The sequence below is a fragment of the Pezoporus wallicus genome, unplaced genomic scaffold, assembly GCF_028554395.1.
Source record: "Pezoporus wallicus isolate ANWC-B61680 ecotype Strahan unplaced genomic scaffold, APGP_CSIRO_Pwel_v1 contig_13223, whole genome shotgun sequence".
Taxonomy (NCBI): domain Eukaryota; kingdom Metazoa; phylum Chordata; class Aves; order Psittaciformes; family Psittacidae; genus Pezoporus; species Pezoporus wallicus.
Window position 1 is genome coordinate 277,701 of NW_026638627.1, and position 23,535 is coordinate 301,235.

At 41.7% G+C, this 23,535-nt stretch overlaps 1 protein-coding gene across 3 annotated transcripts in view; it reads right to left on the reverse strand.

Annotated features, from left to right (window-relative positions):
• The window catches only part of ANKRD17 (ankyrin repeat domain 17), a 68,502-nt gene extending 58,583 nt beyond the window's left edge, over positions 1–9,919 (reverse strand). For all 3 annotated transcript variants that reach the window (XM_057411624.1, XM_057411623.1, XM_057411622.1), the window contains exon 1: positions 9,762–9,919. In XM_057411624.1, the coding sequence (XP_057267607.1) occupies positions 9,762–9,794 (33 nt within the window). In that variant the 5' untranslated portion in view covers positions 9,795–9,919. The remainder of the gene's footprint in view (positions 1–9,761) is intronic.
• Between the last annotated feature and the right edge of the window lie 13,616 nt (positions 9,920–23,535).

Genomic DNA, 23,535 nt, shown 5'->3' on the forward strand with positions numbered 1-23,535 from the left:
AGAATCCTACGTACATTCAAATGAATTTAAACAAAAACAAAACAAACAAAAAAAAACAAACAAAAACCATCCATTCACACTGCTACACGGCAAGCTCTCACTGACAGAGCATGCTCTATTTGTAAGGTCACAAAGAGGGAAACCACCAACTTTCCCAGTTTTCACGAAGAGATTCTTCAGATTGCTATGCTAGATCTGCCAGAAAGCATCTCTCTGTCAGCACAACCTTCTACATTCAGCCTAGTCAGCTTGGCTTCGTTCTTCCCTGCATCTGCAAGTGACTACAGCAGTGGTAAATCAGTTGAAGTCCCACCAGGAGTTTACTCCTGCTCCTTAACTGTTCTCAAATGACATAATTCTGTGTGTTTCCCAACTCCCATCTTAAAACCAAACTCAACCCCAGAAGGGGAGACCCTCAGAAGCTCATTTACACCACAAAACCTTCAAACAGAAGACAGACCACTCTACTGCGCTGGCCTCAATATACACACAGAGGGAGATCCTGCATTGCCTCAAACTTCCAACATGCAAACAAGCTATTGAGTCAACAGTACTTTGCTTCAACAATAACAGAAGACAATCAATGTTTATACACATATTTTCATCCCCCAACACAGATGCCGAGATACGCTGGGGGTTGGAAGTAGATGATTTTTAAGTTTCCTCCCAAACCCTTCTGTGACTCTATGCTATAGACCGATGAGATCACAGAACAAGAGAAGCAAGAGGAACAAAAATAAAGGTTTACACAGCCTGTATTACATCACAAGTTACTGCTACCCTCAGGACTAAACCTCAGATCTCCTGATGCCTAAAATGCACTGCTTTACTGATTCCAGAGTGTTTGCCAGCTCTAGGAAACTCCAGAGCAATGAAATACTACACATTCTTGTTGTGAGAAAAGGAACTTGCAACACTACAAAACAACTCTTACTGCACAAACAATTCCAATTTTACTTCTCTAGTGACACCCTGGACTCCTTATGTCTAAAAACCACCAGGAGGGTTGTCCTTAATCTCAATCAAGAACTGCTGGCAAGAGGAGTGTGTGCTGCTCAACTGCAGCATCTGAAAGGTTTAAAAACCCTTGTAAAATATCAGACTGGCATAAAGTAAGAAGCAAAGACACAGCTGGTCGTTTCCCACTCCTTTTTTATGTGGTCAAGATCAAGAACACACATCAGGCATCTACATCAACCGCTTTATGGAGAAATCCCAGCAAAATTGCAGTATTTTAAGAGTCCTGCCTGAAACCAGGCTCCCTTCAAGGAGGTGAACCAGAGGCGGTAAAACAAGACTGTCTGGCCAGAAGAGACACAAAATGGCTTTTACTGGGGGTTTACAGGAGCAATTGGCTTTTCGGATACACTGGCACTGTGTTGTAGTTAACTCCAGTTATTTACTGTCAAAGGTTGCTTTAAGTGCTTGGGGTTTACCTGAACAGAGACCACAAATTGCACATGTGCATTCCATCAGATTTTAGAAAGCTTAAGACAAGCTTGCAGCAGTTACACTGGTATCATTGTATATAATCAGAGACTTAGGCAAATCCCTTGCACAGTAACAAAGGTGTACACCACAAACTACATCTGAGTGGAATATGCAGAGGGCAAAAGGCTAAAGCATTCCATTATCTCTTTTTAATAGAAGATGATGTGGAAGTTAGCATAATGCTTCAGTGACACCAGCCAACTTGAAGTTTGCCATTTACAGGATCATATACCAAACCTGGGGCAGCAAAACTGCATTTGGTGGGGGCTGTTGAAGCATAGCAGATGCCTCCCAGCTTCAGGTGCACCTTCCAGCTCTGTCCTTGCCTTGTCTTCCACAGCACTGGAGAGGGCACAAACCAAAGCCAAAATTCCAAAATACCATCAGGGATTGAAAAAACCTTGTTGCACACTACACAAAACCCTGTCACACAACACACTAAAGTCCTGCCCGTCTGTCCCCTTGATGGTGGTAGACTGTCTCTTTGCTTCTGCTCAGATCATCTATAGCAGACAAGACATCATCCATCTCTCCCACCACAACAAGGCAAAAAAAAAAAAAAAAGCTGTCTGCCTCCCACTTCAGTCTGCCTGTTTTGCTCATTTTGCTACCCTCCAAAACCATTTTAATCCTGCAGAACAACAGCAGGGACTAAAAAACTTAAAAAAAAAAAGAGACAGCAATTTTGGATAAACAATATTTTCCCTGGCCTCAGCAGCATTACTACTTCTCTGCACCTAAGCTGCCTACTTCTTCTTCGCTGCTCTTGTAGAAAAAAAATCCTTTTAGATTGACAATTCTGATACCTCTGGCACATACTCCCACCACATTTCAGGTCTACAGTCACCAAAAGGATCATTCATTTGGGCTACTGAGCATAAAGCGTGGTGAGCAAGTGGCCTGAGCTGCCAAACAGCAACTGGTTTTGGAACAGAAATAGTTTTAAGCTGCCCACACATTTTCTTACACAAATTTGGCAGGAAATCATTCCCATCTGTAAGTGGTTTTGGTCAGTTATTCTTCACAATAGCAAGTGCTCTGCACCAAAGGATGAAGCAGCAGAAGGGAATGAAGACATGTGGAGGAGGGATAGGATGAACACACAAACAGCTACTCTGTGAAAGAGTCCAACTCAGAGTTCCCTTTGGCATAAATGAAACGCTAGCATGTTCACGGTAATACAGCATCAACTTGTGTGCAGAGATGTAAAACTAAATGCAGGAACAATAGAACCATTTTTTCCTTCAAGCAATGCAATGTGTAGCTTAGTCTCAGTTTTCTATTCCCATCAAAGTGATCAGAGCATCAGTCCGCTGTGAGGGCCCTGTATAAGTGTCTCTCTTCATCGTCTTAATGCAGTATATTACTCCAGGAACGAAAAAAACTCTAGAAACATCACGCATGTCCCAGAAGTTGTCTACCTTGACACTATAGCTCCTTAAGTCAACACACGCTACATTAAATAATCAACAGAAAAGGGATGTGGACACTAACACACGTTAGAAACAAGAAAAATTACACAATACAGGGAAAGTTGAGTTTCAAGACCTTCCACTTCTATTTACTGCTATATATTCCCATCCTATGAAGTTAAATGGAGGAATAGCTCTGCAACCATTTCAAAACAAGCTACCATGCTCACACACAAAAACTGAGCTCAACAAAAAAAAAAAAAAAACAAACTGAAAAGGAACAAACCAAAACATCGTGTGGATTTCCTTTCCTGGCATTTACAATTCAAGGTTGGTTGTGGGGTTTTGGTTTCTGGGCTTGTTTTGGTTTTGGTCTTTTTTTATAAGGAAACTGGTATGGCCTACTTTACCATTCTTCTGATGAGAAGCAAGAAGATACAGTAGGAGACAGTCAAATTCAGTATCCAACTCAAACTGTTACTGTTACCACTGCAGGAACTGAGTGCAGAAGGAATTTACTTGTAATAACTTCAACTCATTTGGTTAAAATTCTGACGAGCTTGATAGTCACTCTACTCTTCCTTCAACGCAAACTGCTATTAGGCCTAATACCTAATAAATGATTTACAAATTCTCTTTGCTCTATTTGACACCCAACTGAAAGCTTCTGCATATGGAATAGATTTGAAAAGGTTTTGCATATAGTAAATTATCAGACATATGAATGTAACCAAAGCAATGGACAAGTATTTGACTAAATCCAAGTATGTATTTACTCCTCTCATTAAGAAAGGTCCTAGAAAAAAAAAAACAACAACAACCAAGGTTTAAGGGCCAAGACAACAATTTTAAGTGTAATCCCTCCTTTTCACTATTTGCTTTGCATGCTAGATATAAAACCCATGCCTCAAGTTCCTCCAAATCACTACCACAATTTTGATTTCTTCCCTCCAATTAATGCTTCTGATCAAAGATATTTTAGCATATTAATTCAGTGTTTACATGAACATAGCTCCAGGATCAGCTTCTCAGTAGGACAAGCTGCATCACAACTCATTTCCTTTTCTTCCCTCCCCTGAGCACAAAGGACATTCAGCCATGTTCAGATAACAGAGAAGTGCTAGTACAGAATTTTTTTTCCTATTACCACATGCTTGTCCACAGCCAGAGAGAGGGGCATCTTAGATCTTCTTTTAGGAAGAGATGTTCAAGTCCATCACCTACCATCAGAAATGTTCAAAGTGCAAAGAAACAGAAAAAAAAACGCAAGAACTGAGCAGCATGGGAGATATTGGCCATAAAGTGGCAGATAACCATCATCCAGATTTCCTTCTCATATGATTTTGATGCTGAGGCAGTGTAACAGGTTGTTTTGAGTGTGGGTTTCAGTTTTAGAGCATGTGACTTCATTTTGGGAAACACAGCCCGCAAATTCCAGCAAGGCAAAGATCTGAAAAGATTTTATGTGCATGCAGGAACAAAGGAACAAGTACCCTTGCCGCAGAAAGAACCTTTTCGACACATTACTAGAGAAGTTTAAAGACAGGTTATGTGGAGAAAAGGTATCTAAATAAATTCACTAAAAAGTCTCTCTCAATTCTCTTGATATTTTTTACTAAGCACCTGATTTGAATGACCATCTTACAAGACAGAAGGGCTGAGGTTGAGAGAGACCTTTGCAGATGATCTGATTTCCCCTGCTAGTGAAGGCCTTGGTTAAGTTATCCCAAGTAGCAAAACACTCATTGGCAGACACAAGCACTGAATAACACTGACCTAACAGCTGTCACTCAAGTACAAAGTTTGTGCCTTAAAGGTTTCTTGCAATAAATGCATTTTCATATTACTGTACCAAGAACAAGCCGTTACTGAAAAAGATAAGCAATAAAGCATAAATAAGACTTATTACACCACTTACACCATCAACTTGTCATCACTTCCTACAAGACAAGGAGAAACAGCTTGAGACCCAAAGAAATCACATCTACCAGCTTTTAACTCTTGCTTGTCACACATAGGAACCCAGATCTAGCAGCTGAAAATGAGCTCCTCACCCTGCAAAATACATTTACCAAACTAAGTGGGTGGGAGAAAGTGACAGACAAAGATACAGTTTGCTTTTCTGGAGGACTCAACATACACACTTGTTCTATTTAAGCTCTGCCTCACACCAAAGGAAAAATGGGCAGAGGAGGCAGTATTAGGGGGCAGAGTGGTTTCAAGGAAGGGGAATCGCCTTTTGTTTGAAAGCACTAGATGACTATACAGAAGAGCCCTTAGGAAGCAGCCAGGCACCTTCACACCAGTTTCCCACTCACCTCTGCAAAGCTGCAAGCACAGGAGCTAGCAGGGCCTAGGTTACTGCCATCACTGCTGCTCTGTCAGACTGACACCATTCTGCCAGCTACCAAGCCAGGGAAGAAGGCAGTGGCACAAAAACTCTTCACTACATAAAGAGTTGCATAGCAGATCAGCAAGCTGAGTATCTCAGCCTGTAAGCTCAGCCTGAAAGACCCTTTCCTCTGTCTGACTCAACAGAAGGTCAAAAAGCAAAAACAAAAAAAAAGCAAAGAAAAAAACCCCACAGCCATTTGTCCTCTAAAATGTCCTAAAATTCATGATACTACCAGCAAAACAAGGATAGAGTGCAAGTTGTAGCTTCCCAGTCTACCTGCTTACCTTCACTACATCACAAGGAGCATTAGTGCCACCTCCTCAATATAAGATGGCTGATGAATTTTAGCCTTGTCTGTCAGCACATTCAGCTTGCCTTCCTTCAGACCAGTTTTCCTTCTCTGAACAATATTCCAGACAAGGGATAATCAGCTAAGATCAGTCTTCACTCATCCAGATTGCTTCTGGAACATGAGTTCACCTCAGAACCATTTGCTCCATAGCTTTAAACACCAACCAAGGCCATCTCAAAGTTTGGGCAAAAACAAGCACACTGATCAGACACAAATGACTAACCAAACCTAAGGTCACACCCACTCTCCAGCAGAACATGCATACTGATAAAGCCTTCATTTCTACTTCAGGCCCACAGCAAACATGAATCCAGCTCTTGATGTACTTACAGCACTTCATCCCGCATTCTTGCTGCCTTACCACCAGCCTCAACATCATTGTGGGGGACAGCTTCACAGCAAGTGTAGGTCTTCTTATTAAGATCAGCTCAGTATTGCTTAAGAGTAAACCTTAAAAAAATCAGCTACCTTGGACCCAGACAGGAGCATCCAATATTCATCACCTGGGGTTTGGACTAGATGCAGCCCAGACTTAGTAATGATGCTTTAATAAAAGGAATCATCAGTGCTCCAACTTACTTAACATCTGAAGAAGTTGTTCTGAAAGATAACATGAACAACTTACAAGAACCACTAAGAAATGCTGAAGCACATTAGTAGCCCATCCTGACTTGCTATAGACAGAGACTTTTAAAAAATGGAAAACAAGGTACAAAGTAACACAGCTAAGATTACCAAAAGCTACAAGAACAAAAATGGGGAAAGGATTAGCCTGTTTAAGAGCTGGAACACGGAAACGCTACTCATGCCCAAAAGAGAAATACTGTGATACAATCCTAATTTTAATCTTCAGACCACAAGTCTACAACATCTGTACATATTAAAAGCCTTGGCCTGTTGAAAAAAAAAAATTACATTGCAGAGGCCTCCCCGGTATCTGAACATGTTTTATAGATCACTCTGCTACTGAATGTTTGCTCTGCCTTTCATTATCGTTTCATCAAGCACCCACGTGCTCAAGCAGGTTAGTCTTTGCTCTATATGAATATACAGTTATACTTTGCTGTCCATGCTGGCTTGCCTAAATGACTGAAGGTATAACACACGATCATTTCATGTTACCTCACCTCTTACCAACCCCAATGGCAGCTACATGCAATGCAACTGAGGTAGCAACTCAGCCATTCCTAAAATAACCTCAAGTACAAAATTAAAACCAGAAACTTACGCAGTTGCAAAATACTCCAATATCACAATAAGAAATGAGGGTCTCTTTGCAATTATTTTGAGTTTCAGCTCAAGGTAGGGGAAAGGTATTTACCTTAACTTGAAAGAAATAAATGCCCTTCCTAAGGACATACAGAAACTGCCACATGCCAGCTTGTTTTGTACTCCAATCTGCTGCCCTTAAGTCAAGCACAAACAAGCTTTCAAAGAACTTGAAGGTCAAAAAACACAGTTCCTTCCCTTGAAACATCTCAAACCAACACAAGGAATATAAATTCACCCCTCTACCGCCAATATCCTAACAGAAATCCACTTAGGCAGCTTTTGACAACATACACCACATCCTTATCTGTCAGGACAAAACACACCTCCTTGTGTCCCAACAGAGAAAGTGTTTCTGCTGGCTAACTCAAGCCTCAAAAACACAGCCACAGGTTTGCCTCTCTTTGAATGCCACACTAAGGTCTCCTTCAACATAATTATTCCTTCGCTAGCATGTATGAGCCAAAACCTGAAAGGTTATACCAACAACAAAAAGCCTTGTTGTCAGTTAGGTCACACATAAGCGAAGAAGTATGGCCAAGATACACATATCACAAGAACCAGATGAACAGAAGCTAACTGCATATTAACCCCATGGTGTCTGAATTTTATTCAACTGCTCCCCACACAGCTATTTCTATACCAGATTCAAGCATCAGGGGTAAGGCAACATTCATCTTCAGCCAAGAGCAGCAAAGCCAGCTCAGGTTAAGCATTAAGCACCCCTATGCTTTTACCTCATCTTGCCTCTTTCTCTTCCCAAGAAGTAGTCTTAACACTAGGCCAAGCCAGAACATGCAAACAATTAACTACTTGATTACTTGGCTACCTTTTAAACTCAAGACTGATTTTTGCCTCAGTAGCCCCCACTTGATGCTTGCATTGAGGACCTCTACCACAACTGGAACCTCAGTCTCTGTGCTGACTCAAAATAACTAGCACCTTACAGAAAATAGCTTTTTTTTCCTCATTTTTAATCATAACCAATTTAGAGGTAAAAGCCTTCTTGAAGATTTTATGAAGAGACAAAGACCGATCCCTCCAATTTAACTAAATACTAAATAGTACCAAATCTGTCCAATAGAACAGAGTCCTGACATAGATTCTGCTGCCTAAGCAAGAGAAGTTCTCTCCGTCTTTATACTGCTGTCTTCAGACAAACATAAGTGCCTGCTCCACAGGAGAAAAAAAGCTCTAAAATGGAAAAACATAACACATTCTAAACAGACTGTCTGAAGTTATAACAGAAGCAAGCTTTAAGGGAACCAAGTTTTACTTCTGGACCCTTACTGGGAAGGCAGGACAAACACACTGCTTCCACTAACTCATTAATAACTGATGGACAACCTCCATTGCTACGAGGGTATTTCAGATTCACCACCAACCAATTTGGTCATAGTTTACACATATCTCAAGTCAGAGAAGTTATACTTGATTTTTGAAGATGTTTTACCTGGATACAGTCAGTCTTATGACCAGGAAGAGAATGTGTGATGAAATTATGAACAGAGAAGTCACTGCATCTTACTCTGAGAAGGAAGATATAATCACTTAGGTCACACACACAAATCCAAAATACTGCTATACTGACAACTGGTTTGCTAATTGCCTTTCCAAACAAGACTATTAATAAATACCAAATATTTTATTAATTTAACATACTATCGAGTTGCACATGGCAACTGTAGCTACAACGAAGACAGACAAAAAAAGAAAAAGCTTTCAGTGTTCAATCAGTGAAGTAGTGAAATTTGTCTGATGGCAGAAAGCCCAGTATACTTCTGGTCATCCAATCTCACCACAGAAACCCAGCCATGCAGACAGTGGTAGAAATATCTTGTTCATGCACCTGTACCAGTTTCTTCAGCACAAACTGAGCAGTTGTGTTAGCACTCTGGATGCTTAACAGTTCGAAGGTTCACAAGGAAATTGACACCAACAGTAAGTATTTCCATTGATCTAAACACTTTAGAGCAACAGAAGTATGGCCATGAAGAAAAAGTCCTAGAGGACAAGCACCACTGAAAGTGCTGTTTTGTTTAAATTTTGACAGCAGCTAATAAAGGAGCAGATTCTTGTTACAATAAAGAACATATGCAAATATTTTGAAAAGTGAATGAAGGCAATGAAACCACGGTTTTGCTCTCAAAACCAGAAAAACCACAAAACAACAGAAAAAGATATTTCCTTGAAGTATTACAGCTAATACAATCTGGACTAGGAATCTTTGCCACTTGGAATACAAGTTTCACTTCATGATTCCTAGGCAGGCCTGCCTTCATGTGACTGAAACAGTGTTTCTCACAAAAAGGGAAAATGACATTTATTTCATAATGCAAGACCTGCTTCTGCAGAGAAAATACAGGCAGGCTAAACTGGCAACAGCTGGAAACACTGGAATAGCAGTTATTCAGGCCTAAGACATGGTGGGGATAAAACAAAACAATCCCTCCAGTTCTTACAGGGGGATGTCCTGCAGGAGGGCTGCAGCCATCCCACTTCATTATCACCCCAAGCACTCCAGGTGCCCCTCATGGAGTAAGCAGCATCCCACAGCGGCGGAAAGGAGGCCCCAGGCCTGCCCAGCAGCAGCACCCTTAGGTCTACGTGCACCCCAGGCACCCAATGGGCCAACTGCCGGTGTCCAGTCCCCTCAGCCCCTACTGCCGTGCACAGGGGGCGGCCCCGCGCTCCGGCCTAGGCCCCGCTGTGTGCCCCCATCCAACCCTTAGCTCCGCGACGGGACTAAGGGCGGGCGGGGGGAGGCCCTGCCGCTCCCCGGGGGCTCGACCGCCGCCGGCCCCGCGCACCCCTTTGTTCTGCGGCCCTCTCCCGCCCCTACCTCCAGGATGTCCTCCAGCACGTACGCCTCCATGGCGGCGGCCACCGCCTCCCCCCCGCCTCACCGCCGGGCCATGCTCCGCTCTCCCCTTCCCGCCCTCCCGCCCCCCACCGTCGCTGGGACAGACAGACGGGCTACCGGCCGCCCGGCAGCAGCACGTTCGCTCCCCCCCTGCTGTCAGCACGGGAACAGGAAATGGACTGTTCCACCCCGCGCAGGGCGGGCAATTACCAATCCAGAGAGGGGGAGGACGGAGAGAAGAGGAGGCCGGGGATCCGCTCCTCTACAGAGAACATAGCAGGGTGAAGGGCGGAATGAAAATTTAAAAAAATTCTACGGAAACCAGATCCTTCTCATGGTATTCATACCACCCCTCCCCTCTCCTGCCCCTGCACCAACCTGTCCATGCTTAAGGGTCCCACAGTCTGTTGAGGTGCACATCAGCATCCCTGAGGACACTGTAAGGGACATAATTCTGACCCAATGAAGTACAAAAATCCACTCTAGATAGTTCCCCTTGACCGTATCTCCTTTGAGTGAGTCCAGAGGAGGCCACCGAGATGCTGTGAGGGCTGGCTGGAGCACCTCTGCTATGGAGACAGGCTGAGAGAGATGAGCTTGTTCAGCCTGGAGAAGAGAAGGCTCTGGGGAAAACTCAGAGCCGTTTCCAGTGCCTAAAGGGGCTGCAAGAAACCTGGAGAAGGACTTCGGAAAAGGGCCTGTAGAGACAGGAGAAGGGGGAATGGTTTTAAACTGACAGAGGGGAGATTGAAATGAGATGTTAGGAAGGAGTTCTTCCCTGCGAGGGCGGTGAGGCCCTGGCACAGGTTGCTCAGAGAAGCTGTGGCTGCCCCATCCCTGGCAGTGTTCAAGGCCAGGTTGGACAGGGCTTGGAGCAACCTGCTCTAGTGGAAGGTGTCCCTGCCTGTGGCAAGGAGTTGGAACTGGATGAGCTTTAAGGTCCCTTCCAACACAAACCAGTCTGGGATCCCATTTATCACCATACTATCCTAACCACTCCTCAAAACTGTTACAAAATAAAACAAAACAAACAAAAACTAAAAAAAAAAAAACCACACAACACAAACAATGAACACCACAAAACACCAATCTTCGCAATAAGCAGATCTACGACACAGCCCACAATTCTTCCCAATAAGCAGATCTATGACACAGCACACAATTCTTCCCATGCTACAGTCTGGCTTCCTATTACAGCAAAACCTCCTAAAAACAACTGACCCACCTTAAGTGCTGCACAACTACTGTGCTTCCAACAACCCCATCCTTTTATGCTCCACTGCCTGAGGCTAATGCAGGGAGGAATCAAGAATTTCCAAAATAGCCAATTAGATGATAACAAAGGTACTGACCACTTGAAGAATGTTTTACACAAGGTCTTTTTGAGAACCATCATCATCTCCACACTTCTCTACTTTACCCAAAACTTTTCAGTGAAAACTGAGGCCAAAAACATGTCTTTTTACACATTCCTTCAAACACCAGGTGACAGTGGTACCCACTCTGCATGTATCAGGTCAGAATCATTGAGCAATCCTAACTGCAGCTCTCAAAATATTTAATTTTCCAATTCTAAAAATACAGCACAATAAATACTGTCAACCCCACAAAAAACTCCACTCTCATGAGCTCATTTGAGCTCAGCACAAAGGGGTCTAATGGTCAAAGGAATTAAACTCACATTTTTACTTGAAGAAATACTACTAGTAATCAATTTCTTTTAATTAACATAATATTAAAAAAAAATATGTTCTAATGCTAACAAATACTCTCTTAACAGCAAGAACATCCTTACCTGGATTTATGAAGATGACCAGGCGGACTACTACTGTCACAAAGAGACTTTCTAGTTGATTATCTAGATTTTAGGCACAGCTATGTTCTTTTGATTAAAATTATTTTCCTTAAACCCCCATTCTACTCACCTACCATGAAGTATCTCATTTTACACAAACTCTGAATCTGCTCGGGCAGTCCATACTATTTTTCCATGTTGGGGAACATCCCAGATTTCATAGGTTTTTAACCAGAATTCATTCTGCTCACACTGTTCATCTTTGAGACTGTATAACTTGTCTTGAGCCTGTTTTGGGGGCTTAATATATCCTAAATAATTCATGTCATGGAAGAATTTTTATGCTATTTTTCATGAAATACTTTGAGCTCTGAACTTTGCCTCTTTAGCTGGTCAGGTTTCCTTTACGGACGTACTAGTAACTGGTAACATAGGACGTAACTGGTAAATCCAGCCACTGCTATTTAGCCAGTTTTGGATGTTTTTTTAAGTTTGAAACAACATTAAGAAAACCATCTAATAAATTAATCTTATACGACATTAACTCTGAGGACAAGATAACATTTGCCAACATTTACCATAGACTTCAACCCACTTAGGTCTGTCTTAGAAGCACTTGCTGCAGGATCCCATCAAACTTCATCAGGCATCTATACCTATGGAAGCAAAAGCTCTGCAACCTCCAGTTAGATAATTAACAGAAGTCTTAGCTGCCCAGAGGGAAATGAGTCACCCAGACATCTACATTTCAAAATCTACTTCCCATAAGAAACTGTTGTCCATGTGAAGAATCACAGGACAGTTCCATGGCTCCTCTGCAACAGTGCTTTTAGGTCAGAGGTTCCAATATCCTTAGCAGCCCCTTTCAACTGATCTTGTGTACATGTTGCCAAGCCATTAAACAAGTATTAGCCCAAACACAAAGCTACCCCTGCCAACTTGAAGGACTCCTTTATACATAAAAAGCTACTACCACCTCCCACTTAACACTCATGTCTCAAAAGACTAATTACTTGGTCTTCCAAGCACTGGAAAGAATTAACAGATACCTTAGAACAGACAAAAAAAATAAAAATACACAAAAAAAACAAAAACAAAACAAAAAGAAGAAACCAAACCCTAATACACACAACTTAGCACTGAAATTAAAATTTATATATGACACCACTGAAAACAATTTTCAAATGGAAAGACAGCCTAATTCAAGGACAAAAGGTGTCTGTTCCATACAAAGCAAACTGAATATCAACATCTTTTCCATTTTCACAGAACAAATGCAAGATTCTCAGGAGAAGAAAAAACAAGCTCACCTCAAGAGCTGAGCCATTTCCCATCCCATTTGGAAGACCAGCTAGTTCTGTCTACAGTAAAATCCCTTCATTTTCAAAACTTGAACCAAAAGAATTAATTCAGAGCTTCTCAAGCTGATGTACAGCATTAGAAACACCCTGGGGAGTCAGATTCTACGTGTGAGCAATGAAGGCAACAACAAAGCTTACCAGCTAGATACGCCACTACAAGCAAGTCACACTTGGCATTGGTTTGCTTTCACACTCAGAAGCTTGATACTCCAACCCCTTGCAAGATACTCTGGTGAAGGTTTTAAAGAAGAACTTATTTGCCAAATAACTTCACCACTTCACTCAGTACTCCAGAAACATTTATAAAATGGAATATCAAGCTCCAAAGGCCCATCCTAAACACTGCAAGACCTTCAGTAAAACAGAGGCATTAATGCAGCCATCCATTCTGTTCCTGCAAGAAAAAGAGGCATCTAGGGGGAAAACAAACCAACAAAAATATACTTAGATGTCTGTGATTAATTCCTTTCGTACTTCTACTGGGCAATTTTGGGCTTTAAACACAGGTCAGGAAACATATCTTCATGCTCTACACAAGTGAACACAAATCCATTTCCTCATTGTTTTTAAGTCCAGCTCTATGAACTACTTGAACTAGCTGTATAGCTAAAGAACGGTATCTTTTTGAAACATCTCAGCTTCTATCTGAAAGCTTATACCTTTATTTTGCCTTACTCTGAAGCGCATGATCTAATCAGTACTCATCTACTACTACCCACTCCTGAAAAGCAGCCTCCTCTTCTGCACAAGTGCTATCTTCACATAACACAGCTCCCCAAGCCACGTGCGTCCATCATGTTTTATTATGGTCCCTCACATTCTGACAGCCTAAAACATAACAAAGCCCTTATGTTCCCCACACAGAAGGTGGGAGAATAAACATCTGAAGTGCAGCTTCAGGAGACAAACTTAGCACAGCACTGCTTTAAAATGGGGGGGGGGGGGGAAGGAAGTCCTATTTCAAGCTACATTGAAACATGTAAAACCAAAGGAGACAGTATTGTGTGAAAGCCAGACCCAGACATAAGTACAAACTAATATTTGTTTCCTCTATGGTGTGTTCTCCACACATCACTGGTAGCTGAAACTGAGTGGGAAGCACACGACTTTACTGAAGGAAGGATAAAAGCATTTGCAAGAACACAGTTCTTCACAAAGAATGAAGCACAGTGTGAAGCTAAAAAACTGTCTACTGGCTCTTGAGCATTCAAAGAAAATTCTTGGTTCCATCTTCTAGTCCCACAAAGGACACCATGGCTTTTGAACTGGCATTGCTCACATTACATCACTCTGAAACACAAGCATTTCAACAATTGATCTGAGACAGATTCTAGCACCCTGAAATGTAAGCATTTGAACAACCAGTCGGACAATTCCCACTCTTATATCACAAAAGCACATTGTTATCTCTTTACAGCTGACCAAGCTGTACTGGTCATGAACCATCCCAAAGCATATAAACACTCTTTTTTGTGTGTTTTCAGAGTCACAGAGCTCAGTGTCAAAGTTGGCTTGTTTAAACTGTGTCCCAAGCAGACGCCAACACCTTATTCAGAAGAACCAGGAGGTGTATTCATTAATGAAAATATAAATCATTTTGAGAAGGAGAAAAAAAATAAAGAGTTGAAAATAGCCCTTCAATATAGTACAAAGCATTGCTCAGTTATTCCCGTCAGCACAGCTTTCCCAAGGATTTTCTCCACAGCAGTAGGCAGACAGTCCTAACAAGATTACCTCAGATACAATCAAAACATTCCTGAGACAGTAAAGACCAAAAGGAAGAGTAGGTTTCCAGCCCAAATTTTGTGACATTCTGGTTTTCTGTTAAGTGTAGCATGCCAACAGGCAAAAATCCCACCACTGTCACAGGAAAGACATTGACAACCAAAGCATCTGCCACAAAATATACTTGAATATGTAGAATATGACAGGGTACACTTGCAAAGAGAAGACTTATGTTTCACATGGATTAATATCCATGAAATCAGAAAATCCAATGCACAAAGAGGCAGATTCCACATTAGAACTTCCAAATGACCAAGCTCCCCCTTCTAACGTGAACAAAAAAAACTATAAGATATGTGAACAGTTGTTTATATTAATGATACAAGCAATATTCAGATAGCTTTTTCAAAGGCTGCTTCAAACATGTGCTTGAAAGAACACAGGGGTGAGAAATACATCCATGTTGGCAGCAGGAAAGTAGTAGATAATGGCAGCACAGTACCTATGAACTTAACATCTTAGAGATTCTGTCCCAAGCTTTAGCACTGATACTGGGAGAGGAGTATTATTGCTTAAGTCTTATTATTGCTTAAGTCTTATTATCTATCTTGTGATAGACATGTTATGTACCACAAGAAATCAGCTACAGAACAATCAACAAAGGTCAGGTCAATGTCTTCACAAGTCATCACATCCGAAGGGATGTTTTTTTGTAGTCTGGACTTTATTTATTCCATCTCAGAAATTGTAGAAGTGGGTCACTAAAACATATAAATGCAACAAAACCCTCTCCAACTAAGTCAGAAGTGCTTTCATAAGCAAACACCCCTAATGGTACACAGTGCTCCAAGTAAATGCACTGGTATTTATCGACCTTCATTAGGAACTACATCCCCCTACACGTATCACTTTCATCACTCCATCATATCAGTACCTGGGCTTAGGTAACCATTAAGATACTAAACATGTTATTCTCTGTTACTTGTCATATTAATTTCTTTTTCTAAATATAAAAATTTTGTTATACCACAAAGGCATGACCTCTACTTCACAGTTCTTTGCATCAGTCACCACCTGGTGCATTCTGCAAGGTGCCTTAGTTCTATGACAAGGGAGGGGGAAGCCTTAAACCTCCCATTTGGTGAATCAATCTGGAGAGAGAAGACCGAACTCCTTACTTTTGATCCTCAGTGATCATGAGAAAAAAAAAAAAAAAAAAAAAAAAAATCAAGTAAATCCAAAAGCAAATCTCAGGAAAAATTTCAAGTTATCTGCTACTCCTATTTTCATATAGTATATTGTTTACTTTTTCTTCACTTCTTACAGCAATCACATCTCTGCAGCTGCCAGCCTGACTAAATCTCCAGCATCCTCCAGTGAAGTGCTTTAGTGAATTTAAAATTAAAAATATTAAAATCTACTTTATTCCTTTATTTTTTATTATTGGGGATAAGGGTGCACAGGGATGCTGGGCTTTAACCTGATCAATCTACTGGGGTTAACACATACTTCTATTATAATTTCTTTTTATTCCCTTATCCTTATTAATTCTGTGTCTCTTTAAGGGAATTTCAGCCTTCTCTGCCAAAACCTGCCATGAAGCATTCACGGAGTTTCACAATCACCAGATGATCCCTGTTGTCCACCCTTACTATCATGCCACCCTTGTTTCAGCTCCATTACCTCCCACAGATAAGGAAACTTCCATAGCAAATCCACATTTTTCTGCTGTAGCAACTTTTTTTGATTGTTCAAGATTATTTCTCACTCAAAACCAAAGCTTTCTCCCAAGACAGATCTTGCCTTTCTGCCCAGCACACTCTACACTTGGCCTGGGCAGCTGCAAGGCACGCAAAACCCTTCTGCCTCATTCAGTACTTGTCATTCATTTAGTGTTAGTCATTTTAGTAAGCATGTAAGTCTGGAGAGGTTGAAATTCTCATCCTTATGAGGCCTTAACAAAGTATTCTTGAGACCTAGGTTGTCCACAGCTCCAAGGAAACTAGTATCTTTCACAGGTGCTGTACTTAACTACCTTTAGAAGTGCCAAGATAAAACACATCCCAAGTTTTCTTTTACATCAGTTTCAAAGACTGCATAAAACTTATAAGGTTTAAAGACTGACCACTAACAGCAGACTCAGATATTTATGACCTGTCTGATGGAATAATGCTGCCCCATTCCCTCCTTAAAAGCATCCTCAGATCTGTTCTCCCTTAACAGAAATACTGTGCTAGCTAAGTACACCTTGAAGCTCACATGAACTATCAGGTTCAGGTGGGGTCAGGGAACATGATGACTCCACATACAGAAAGCCATTTCCAAACAGGTGTCATCTCCTCCCAAAAATAGTTTGGGGATTTCAGATTCACTCTGCATTACTATTACATAGGAGATTCAAAGGTCAGTCAGGCAAGAGTTGTAAGTTCATAGCCTTAAATTCTATTAGCAGCTTCTTATTCTTAACACCATCCACCTCTAACCAGAAGGTAGATGCACAACATATAACTATTTCTGAAATAAGTCTTCATCTATGCCTAAATGAAACTGGCATCTAAACAGTTTTATAGCCTAGCAAGTAAGAGGCACTCCAGCACAGAGGAATCTCATCAGCCAAGAGCCATCCTGCCCAGTAAGTGCTTACATCAGTCCCGTTATTCTGGATTTCAATTCCATAAGGCCAATCTATGCATGGAGAAGGGGGGGATAAAATAAAACAAAACAAAGCCACCACACCATACCCCAAAACCAAACCACACCTTTACCCATCCATAGCACTGCCCTGAAGATGAACTAAACAGGAACATCATTTAAAAGCCACCGTGTCAGGATATACTCCTGCAGTTCTGCCTCTGTATCTGTCCATGCTACTTCCTCTCCTATCAGAGGAGCTCCCCCATGTTACTGTGGAGGAGCTGCCCAATACAAATTCAATGCAACTTCCACAAAGGTGTAGATGCGATACAAAACTGCATAACATTACCTCAGCATTTTTAGAGGATTTTTCAACGGAAGTCAAAGATTACTGGCACACATTTTTGTCTAAGGGGAGCTTTCTGTAAGAGAACTTCTTTAAAGTTCTCACTTTAAGTAGTCCGTTTTCATTGGGCAATACTTTGTTTCAAGCCTTTAATCCAAGAACTTTGAACGACTAAAGAGATCTGGTTTGGGGCTAAACACAAGAAAGATGGGCAACATCGGACAGAAAGGATCCTTCTTCAAACAAATTTATATACATATTCCTCTCTCATTCCACATGTGACATATCAGCAAGAGGAAAGCCAGGTATAATGTATGTAGACTGTGAATAGACTCTAAACTGAGTAATGATCTCACATGTAGGAGTCACATACAGTCCAAAAAACACTTGTACTAACACATCTCAAATTCCAAGATCTGTACTAATCCAAGATATGTTCACTTTATTATGTGACGATATAAGCACAAGATCAAAACCATCCTCATTTAACGTATGTTCTATTCATGTACTCTATTTGACGCTCCTGCTTTGAGAGGAGCTGGTTTTTAGTTTTACCCAGTTAATAATGGTATACAAGCTCCCTAACAGAGATGCCTTCTCTTATAGCTGCTGTAACGCAATATATTTTTAGCAATTTTGGCCATGCACTCTCAAAACAACCAACACGTACACCTGTGCAAACCCTTGCCCTCTCCACTGATATTTCAATCAAATCAGAGCCTAAAGGACTTATTTTACTATGACAAAATTTAGTAAATGCATTGGAAGTTCAAAAAAAAAAAAGAAAGCCAAAAAGTAATTTAATACATCCCAGGCTGTGGGCAGAATATTTGTTACAAAAATCAACTGCACAAAGTATTTGTATTAACAACTTTTCCAGGGTTGGAAAGACAGCATGCTCTGCAGTGCCCAACTCTGGATTACAATGAAAGGCACTGCCGAAGACTTGATGCCTTTCTCAAAAAGCATTCATTTAAGATGTAAAAGAATAGGGGCTTTGGATTCAGTGGACTACTGCTAACCTTACCCTCAAGTCTAACTCACTGAAGGCAATGCTTACCAAGTGGTACCACTTCACACACTTCTTCAAAACCAGTAATGCTGATGGAAGTTACTGGAGGCAAAGACATCTGCAACCTAACCATGGTTTTGGCCAGACACCTACCTAACTGAGCAATGCTAGTACAGAGCAGCACACACTGCTCCAAAAAACAGGAGGGATTAGCATCTGTATCAACTTTCACAACAAGCACAGCACTTAGCAGAGCTATTCCACCAATGCTCAGCTATACATGCAAGAGTTGAACAAGGCAGTGTCCCGAGCTGATGCAACACTTCAGTTCCAGACTCAAAAGAAAGGCCAATGGAATAAAAGACCCACACAGTTCTCTTCCCCCTTGTCCCTCTACCCACTGTACCCTTCTGGCCAGTGACCTGCTGTAGCGGTAACTGGTGAAACACCACCAGCCTAAAGGCACACCTGGGAAGAACTTGGAGGAAGAGATTCCCCCTCTTAGCAGAGGTAAGCTGTTAGATCTAGTAATCACACTAGGTCATCCCAAATATGTCTGCAGAACCCAACTTCAGCACACACACTAGTGCGTTTCCAAGAATCCACCTCAACCAGGAGCCATGAGCACACCTTCTTAGCTGGGAGCCATGAGCACATGTGGAGTGATTTTACATAGAAGCATCAAAATTCCCCCCTGCTCCCTCCCAGGCTTCACAAAAGTCCTTTTGCCAAGTTTGGCACATACAGTTTGGCACTATATTTATCACTGAGAAGTTCCTTTATCAAGCTGATGCTTCACCAAAATCCCAGCATGCTGTTATGCCAACTTTCATTTCTATTAGCAATGGAGATGGACAGAAGGCATATGTTCATCTATCTATCAGACTGCTACATTGAGAGCTCTCTCTCTTTAAACTAGCCTGGATATTTGTGTTACAACTGCCACACTGATCACAACTGTACTTTGTGACTACTTCATGCTTGTCAGTATGCAAAGTGACTCTTTTCCTGCACTGCACTAAACAATGATACTCCAAAGCATGTTAACATTTTTAGATAGCACTTCTTATTTCTCTTTCTCCCCATCCCTAACACACTCTCAAGAACCTTAACAAATAGCAGAGGCAGAAAACCATCAGTGCTGATTTTACCTCAAGAAGCTTTCGAGTTTTCAAGCTGCACACAAAAATATTTCTCTGAAATCTATCTTTCCAGGCCAGTGCCAGGCATGTTCCATTGGAAGATCCAAAGGAAGCATTAGTACCTTGCTCTAACACAAGAATTCTCATATCTGTACCATTCTTAACAGTTCAAATCCTCAAAGACAATGCAAGTGTTACTTTGACAGGCATCTAAATGAATGGTTCCACCAAAAACCCTGCCCAAGTTCCCAGCTCTCTGCTGCTTCAGCACAAGCACTCCTGACACAGACAGGATCGAGGAACCCATCAACTGTAAACACCCTTCTTCTGTTGCTGAGGTTTTTCAGCAAGGTCATTTCCCAAATGGCTGGAAGGAGCACTGAATGCCTCTCTTTTTGTTCTTTCTTGGCAGCAGCAGCATGCTCACTGCAACCTTCCTACGAGCCCAACTCCTCTGATTGCAACGGGATCAGCTCCCACACCATGCAGGCTGAACACCACCAAGCACTTGAGGAAAAAAAGCTGAGCCACATCATGTCTTTACACATCGAATTTCATTAAAGCATTGTTCACCATTCTGTGGAGGAGAACGATTCACACCTGCAGAAGAGCATAAAAAGGAAAATTCAGCTGGCAAACCATTTCAGGACAAGGCTAAACAAAAGGAAAGAAATACCTGAAATTTTGAAATGGTAAAGCTCCAGGACAGGAAAACATGTGAGTCACCAGATACCTGCCAGACAGAGATGTACTGGGGACCACCAGCTTCTCCTTAAAGAAAAGGTTTAGTTCTATTCTGGTGTGTGGGAAGAACTGGGAGTATGACAAGGACCTTCCTCCTCCCATCTCTGAATCACTCCCTGCCCTAGAGAGAGCTTTCAGATGTACCTTTCTGCTGAAGCAACAATCCACAAAACAGCTCCTGTGAAAAGGGACAGATGTCCAGGCTCAGAAACAATCCTTCCTGCTTTATTTGAGCAAGGCAAAATAAATGTGAGCTCAAAAACAAGGTAGCCTCTGCAGAAAGCAGTCATATTATGGTGTGAAAGATGCCTTTAATTTTACCCTAAGAAAGAAAAAAAAAAAACAAACAAACAAAAAACCAGACACTAAACTTTCTGACTGTCCCAAATACAACTTGAGGGGAATGGAGGTCAAAACCCCAAAGTGATACTCTAAATAGTGAGATTTCATCAGACTTAATACTCCAAACTTCTTTCTAGCATCTGGACAGCTGAACATTACCCAATCCTGATGCTTAACACCACAAAAACCTAAGATACTGGGGGGATGGAAAAAAAAAAAAAAAAAATCACAGTTTATTTCAGCTCATTTCCTAGGATACACCATTATCCTCCAAAGACTTGAGGATTCAGCTAAACTACAGCAGAGGAAAGACACCTGCACATCAAACACCAGTAATCTGAGTTTGTCAAAAACTGCTTTGGGTAATTAAAACAAAATCATCCTAATTACAACATTCAGCCTAAAAGAAAATACTGCAAGCACAAAGAAAGATGTATTAAAGATACTCTTGGTTTTATGGCTGATTTTTAGCCTGGTATACAACTATTACCTAATGGGAAAAGAAGGTGACATAACAGGTTAGTAATAAACTCCACACAGCTTTAGCTCTTCAGATAGTTGCCAGTTTAGGATTGCATATGGGGGGAAAATGTGGCTGAAAACATCTGGAATACTGAGATCACCTGAGTACCAGTTAACACAAAGCACTAACTACTTAGTGAACACAGAGAGGAAATACTGCTCTGCACTGGTCAACCATGGGAGGGTTTTTTCCAACACTCCTGTTGACACAGCACAGGACATTTATACGCACTGGTAAGGCTAACCGCACGTCAAGGAAGACTTCTTTCTTTAAGCAGATGTGTTAAATGACCTTACCCAAACAATTTACCTTCCCCACTCACAGTTACTGATGTGACAAAGAAGTCCCATGTAGTACAGAAGCTCTACAGATACAGCACATATTCAACTTCTTATTTCAACTTAGTCACCTAAAATGCCATACCATCAAGAAACCAAAAGCACATCATTGCAGGGGGAAGGAGGGGAAAAAAAAAAAAGCTGAACTGCCAAGGCAGCCAGAGACTCTGCTCAAATTGCCTAAAGCATTAATACCAAATGTGTATTATTTTTAAGTTAGAAGGGCTTGTTTGTTCAATACCAGAAACCAAGCTTTGTTATCCTGGATCTGCAGCATTGATTCTCCAGCTCCTAAACCCAATTTCCCAATCAGCTATACCCTAAATAAGCAGAAATAGTTCCGGTTTTAAAACACAGCTAGAGGAAAAAGCCAAACATGCATAACCCCATTTGCCTTCAGAGCCAGTGGATGAGGAAATTCTCTCAGCTATATCTCTTCCAAAGACATCATTCTCTTTAAAGAACTAAAGTACTAGCTTAAAATATGAGGCATTTGGCTCCAGCCTGCTCACAGGAATGATGTTTATAAGGACATTTCCGGAAGGAATAGCTGAGGAAGTAAACAAATTCACATGGTGCTACCAATACCTAGCTCCACCTTCTGCAAGAGGTCATTTTATGCAGGGGGCTTATTTTAAACCCAGATATTCACTAATAACTTCAATGGAATAGAGCAGACAGAAAAAAAAAACAAACAAACTTTAAGGTCTTTTAAAAATTATGCACTGTTTGACCAGACACCACTGATGAGCTCTGCATCCCTAGATCTTTGCCATACACATAAAAGACACTGGTTTATCTTTGCTTACCACCTCAGCCAGTTAACAGAACGCTCAGCCTCCTACCCAGCCCATGAATTCTGGTAACACAGTATCTGGGGGCATACGCTAGTCATTATCTACAGGACAATGCCAGAAGCAATTAAAAGGTTGTTAGCAGGAAATGGCAAAGCCACTCAAATCGTTATCGCAGTTTTCCAAGCTGATTTTGCTGAAACCCAGACTTGGGAACAATAAGGAAGGGCTGTTAAACATTTTCAGCTACTGCTTCCTGGGGTCAGCTACAGCCAATTCCATTGCTGTGAAACCTGGCTGAGGGCCGCAAACACAGCCACAAAGATGCTGTGAGGGGCTGAAACACCTCCGCTATGGAGACAGGCTGAGAGAGCTGGGCTGGTTCAGCCTGGAGACGGTTCTGAGGAGAACTGAGAGCAGCTTCCAGTGCCTAAAGGGGCTACAAGAAACCTGGAGAAGGGCTTTGGACAAGGCCCTGTAGGGACAGGACAAGGGGGAATGGCTTTAACCTGACAGAGGGGAGATTGAGATGAGATGTTAGGAAGTTCTTACCTGTGAGGGTGGCGAGACCCTGGCACAGCTTGCCCAGAGAAGCTGTGGCTGCCTCATCCCTGGCAGTGTTCAAGGGCAGGTTGGACAGGGCTTGCAGTAACGTGCTCCAGTGAAAGGTGTCCCTGCCTGTGGTAGAGAGCTAGGGTGGATGAACTTTAAGGTCCCTTCCAACCCAAACCAGTCTGTGATTCTATGATTCACCCAAGAGTCCTGTTCCTTCAGGGATTTTTGAGAACATACTTTACATCCTTCCAGGCAATTTCAAGTTCTACTCCTCTTCAAAAGCAATTACTGGATGCTCTTGCCAGTTCTATTACATCATACTTATCATATCCCTCATGAAAAATAAAACCAAGATTCCACCCACAGCACCAATCCAATTAAAATATTTTCTCCAATAGTGGGCTTTGTGTTGGGAGCACGTAACATACAGGTGAGAACTGGC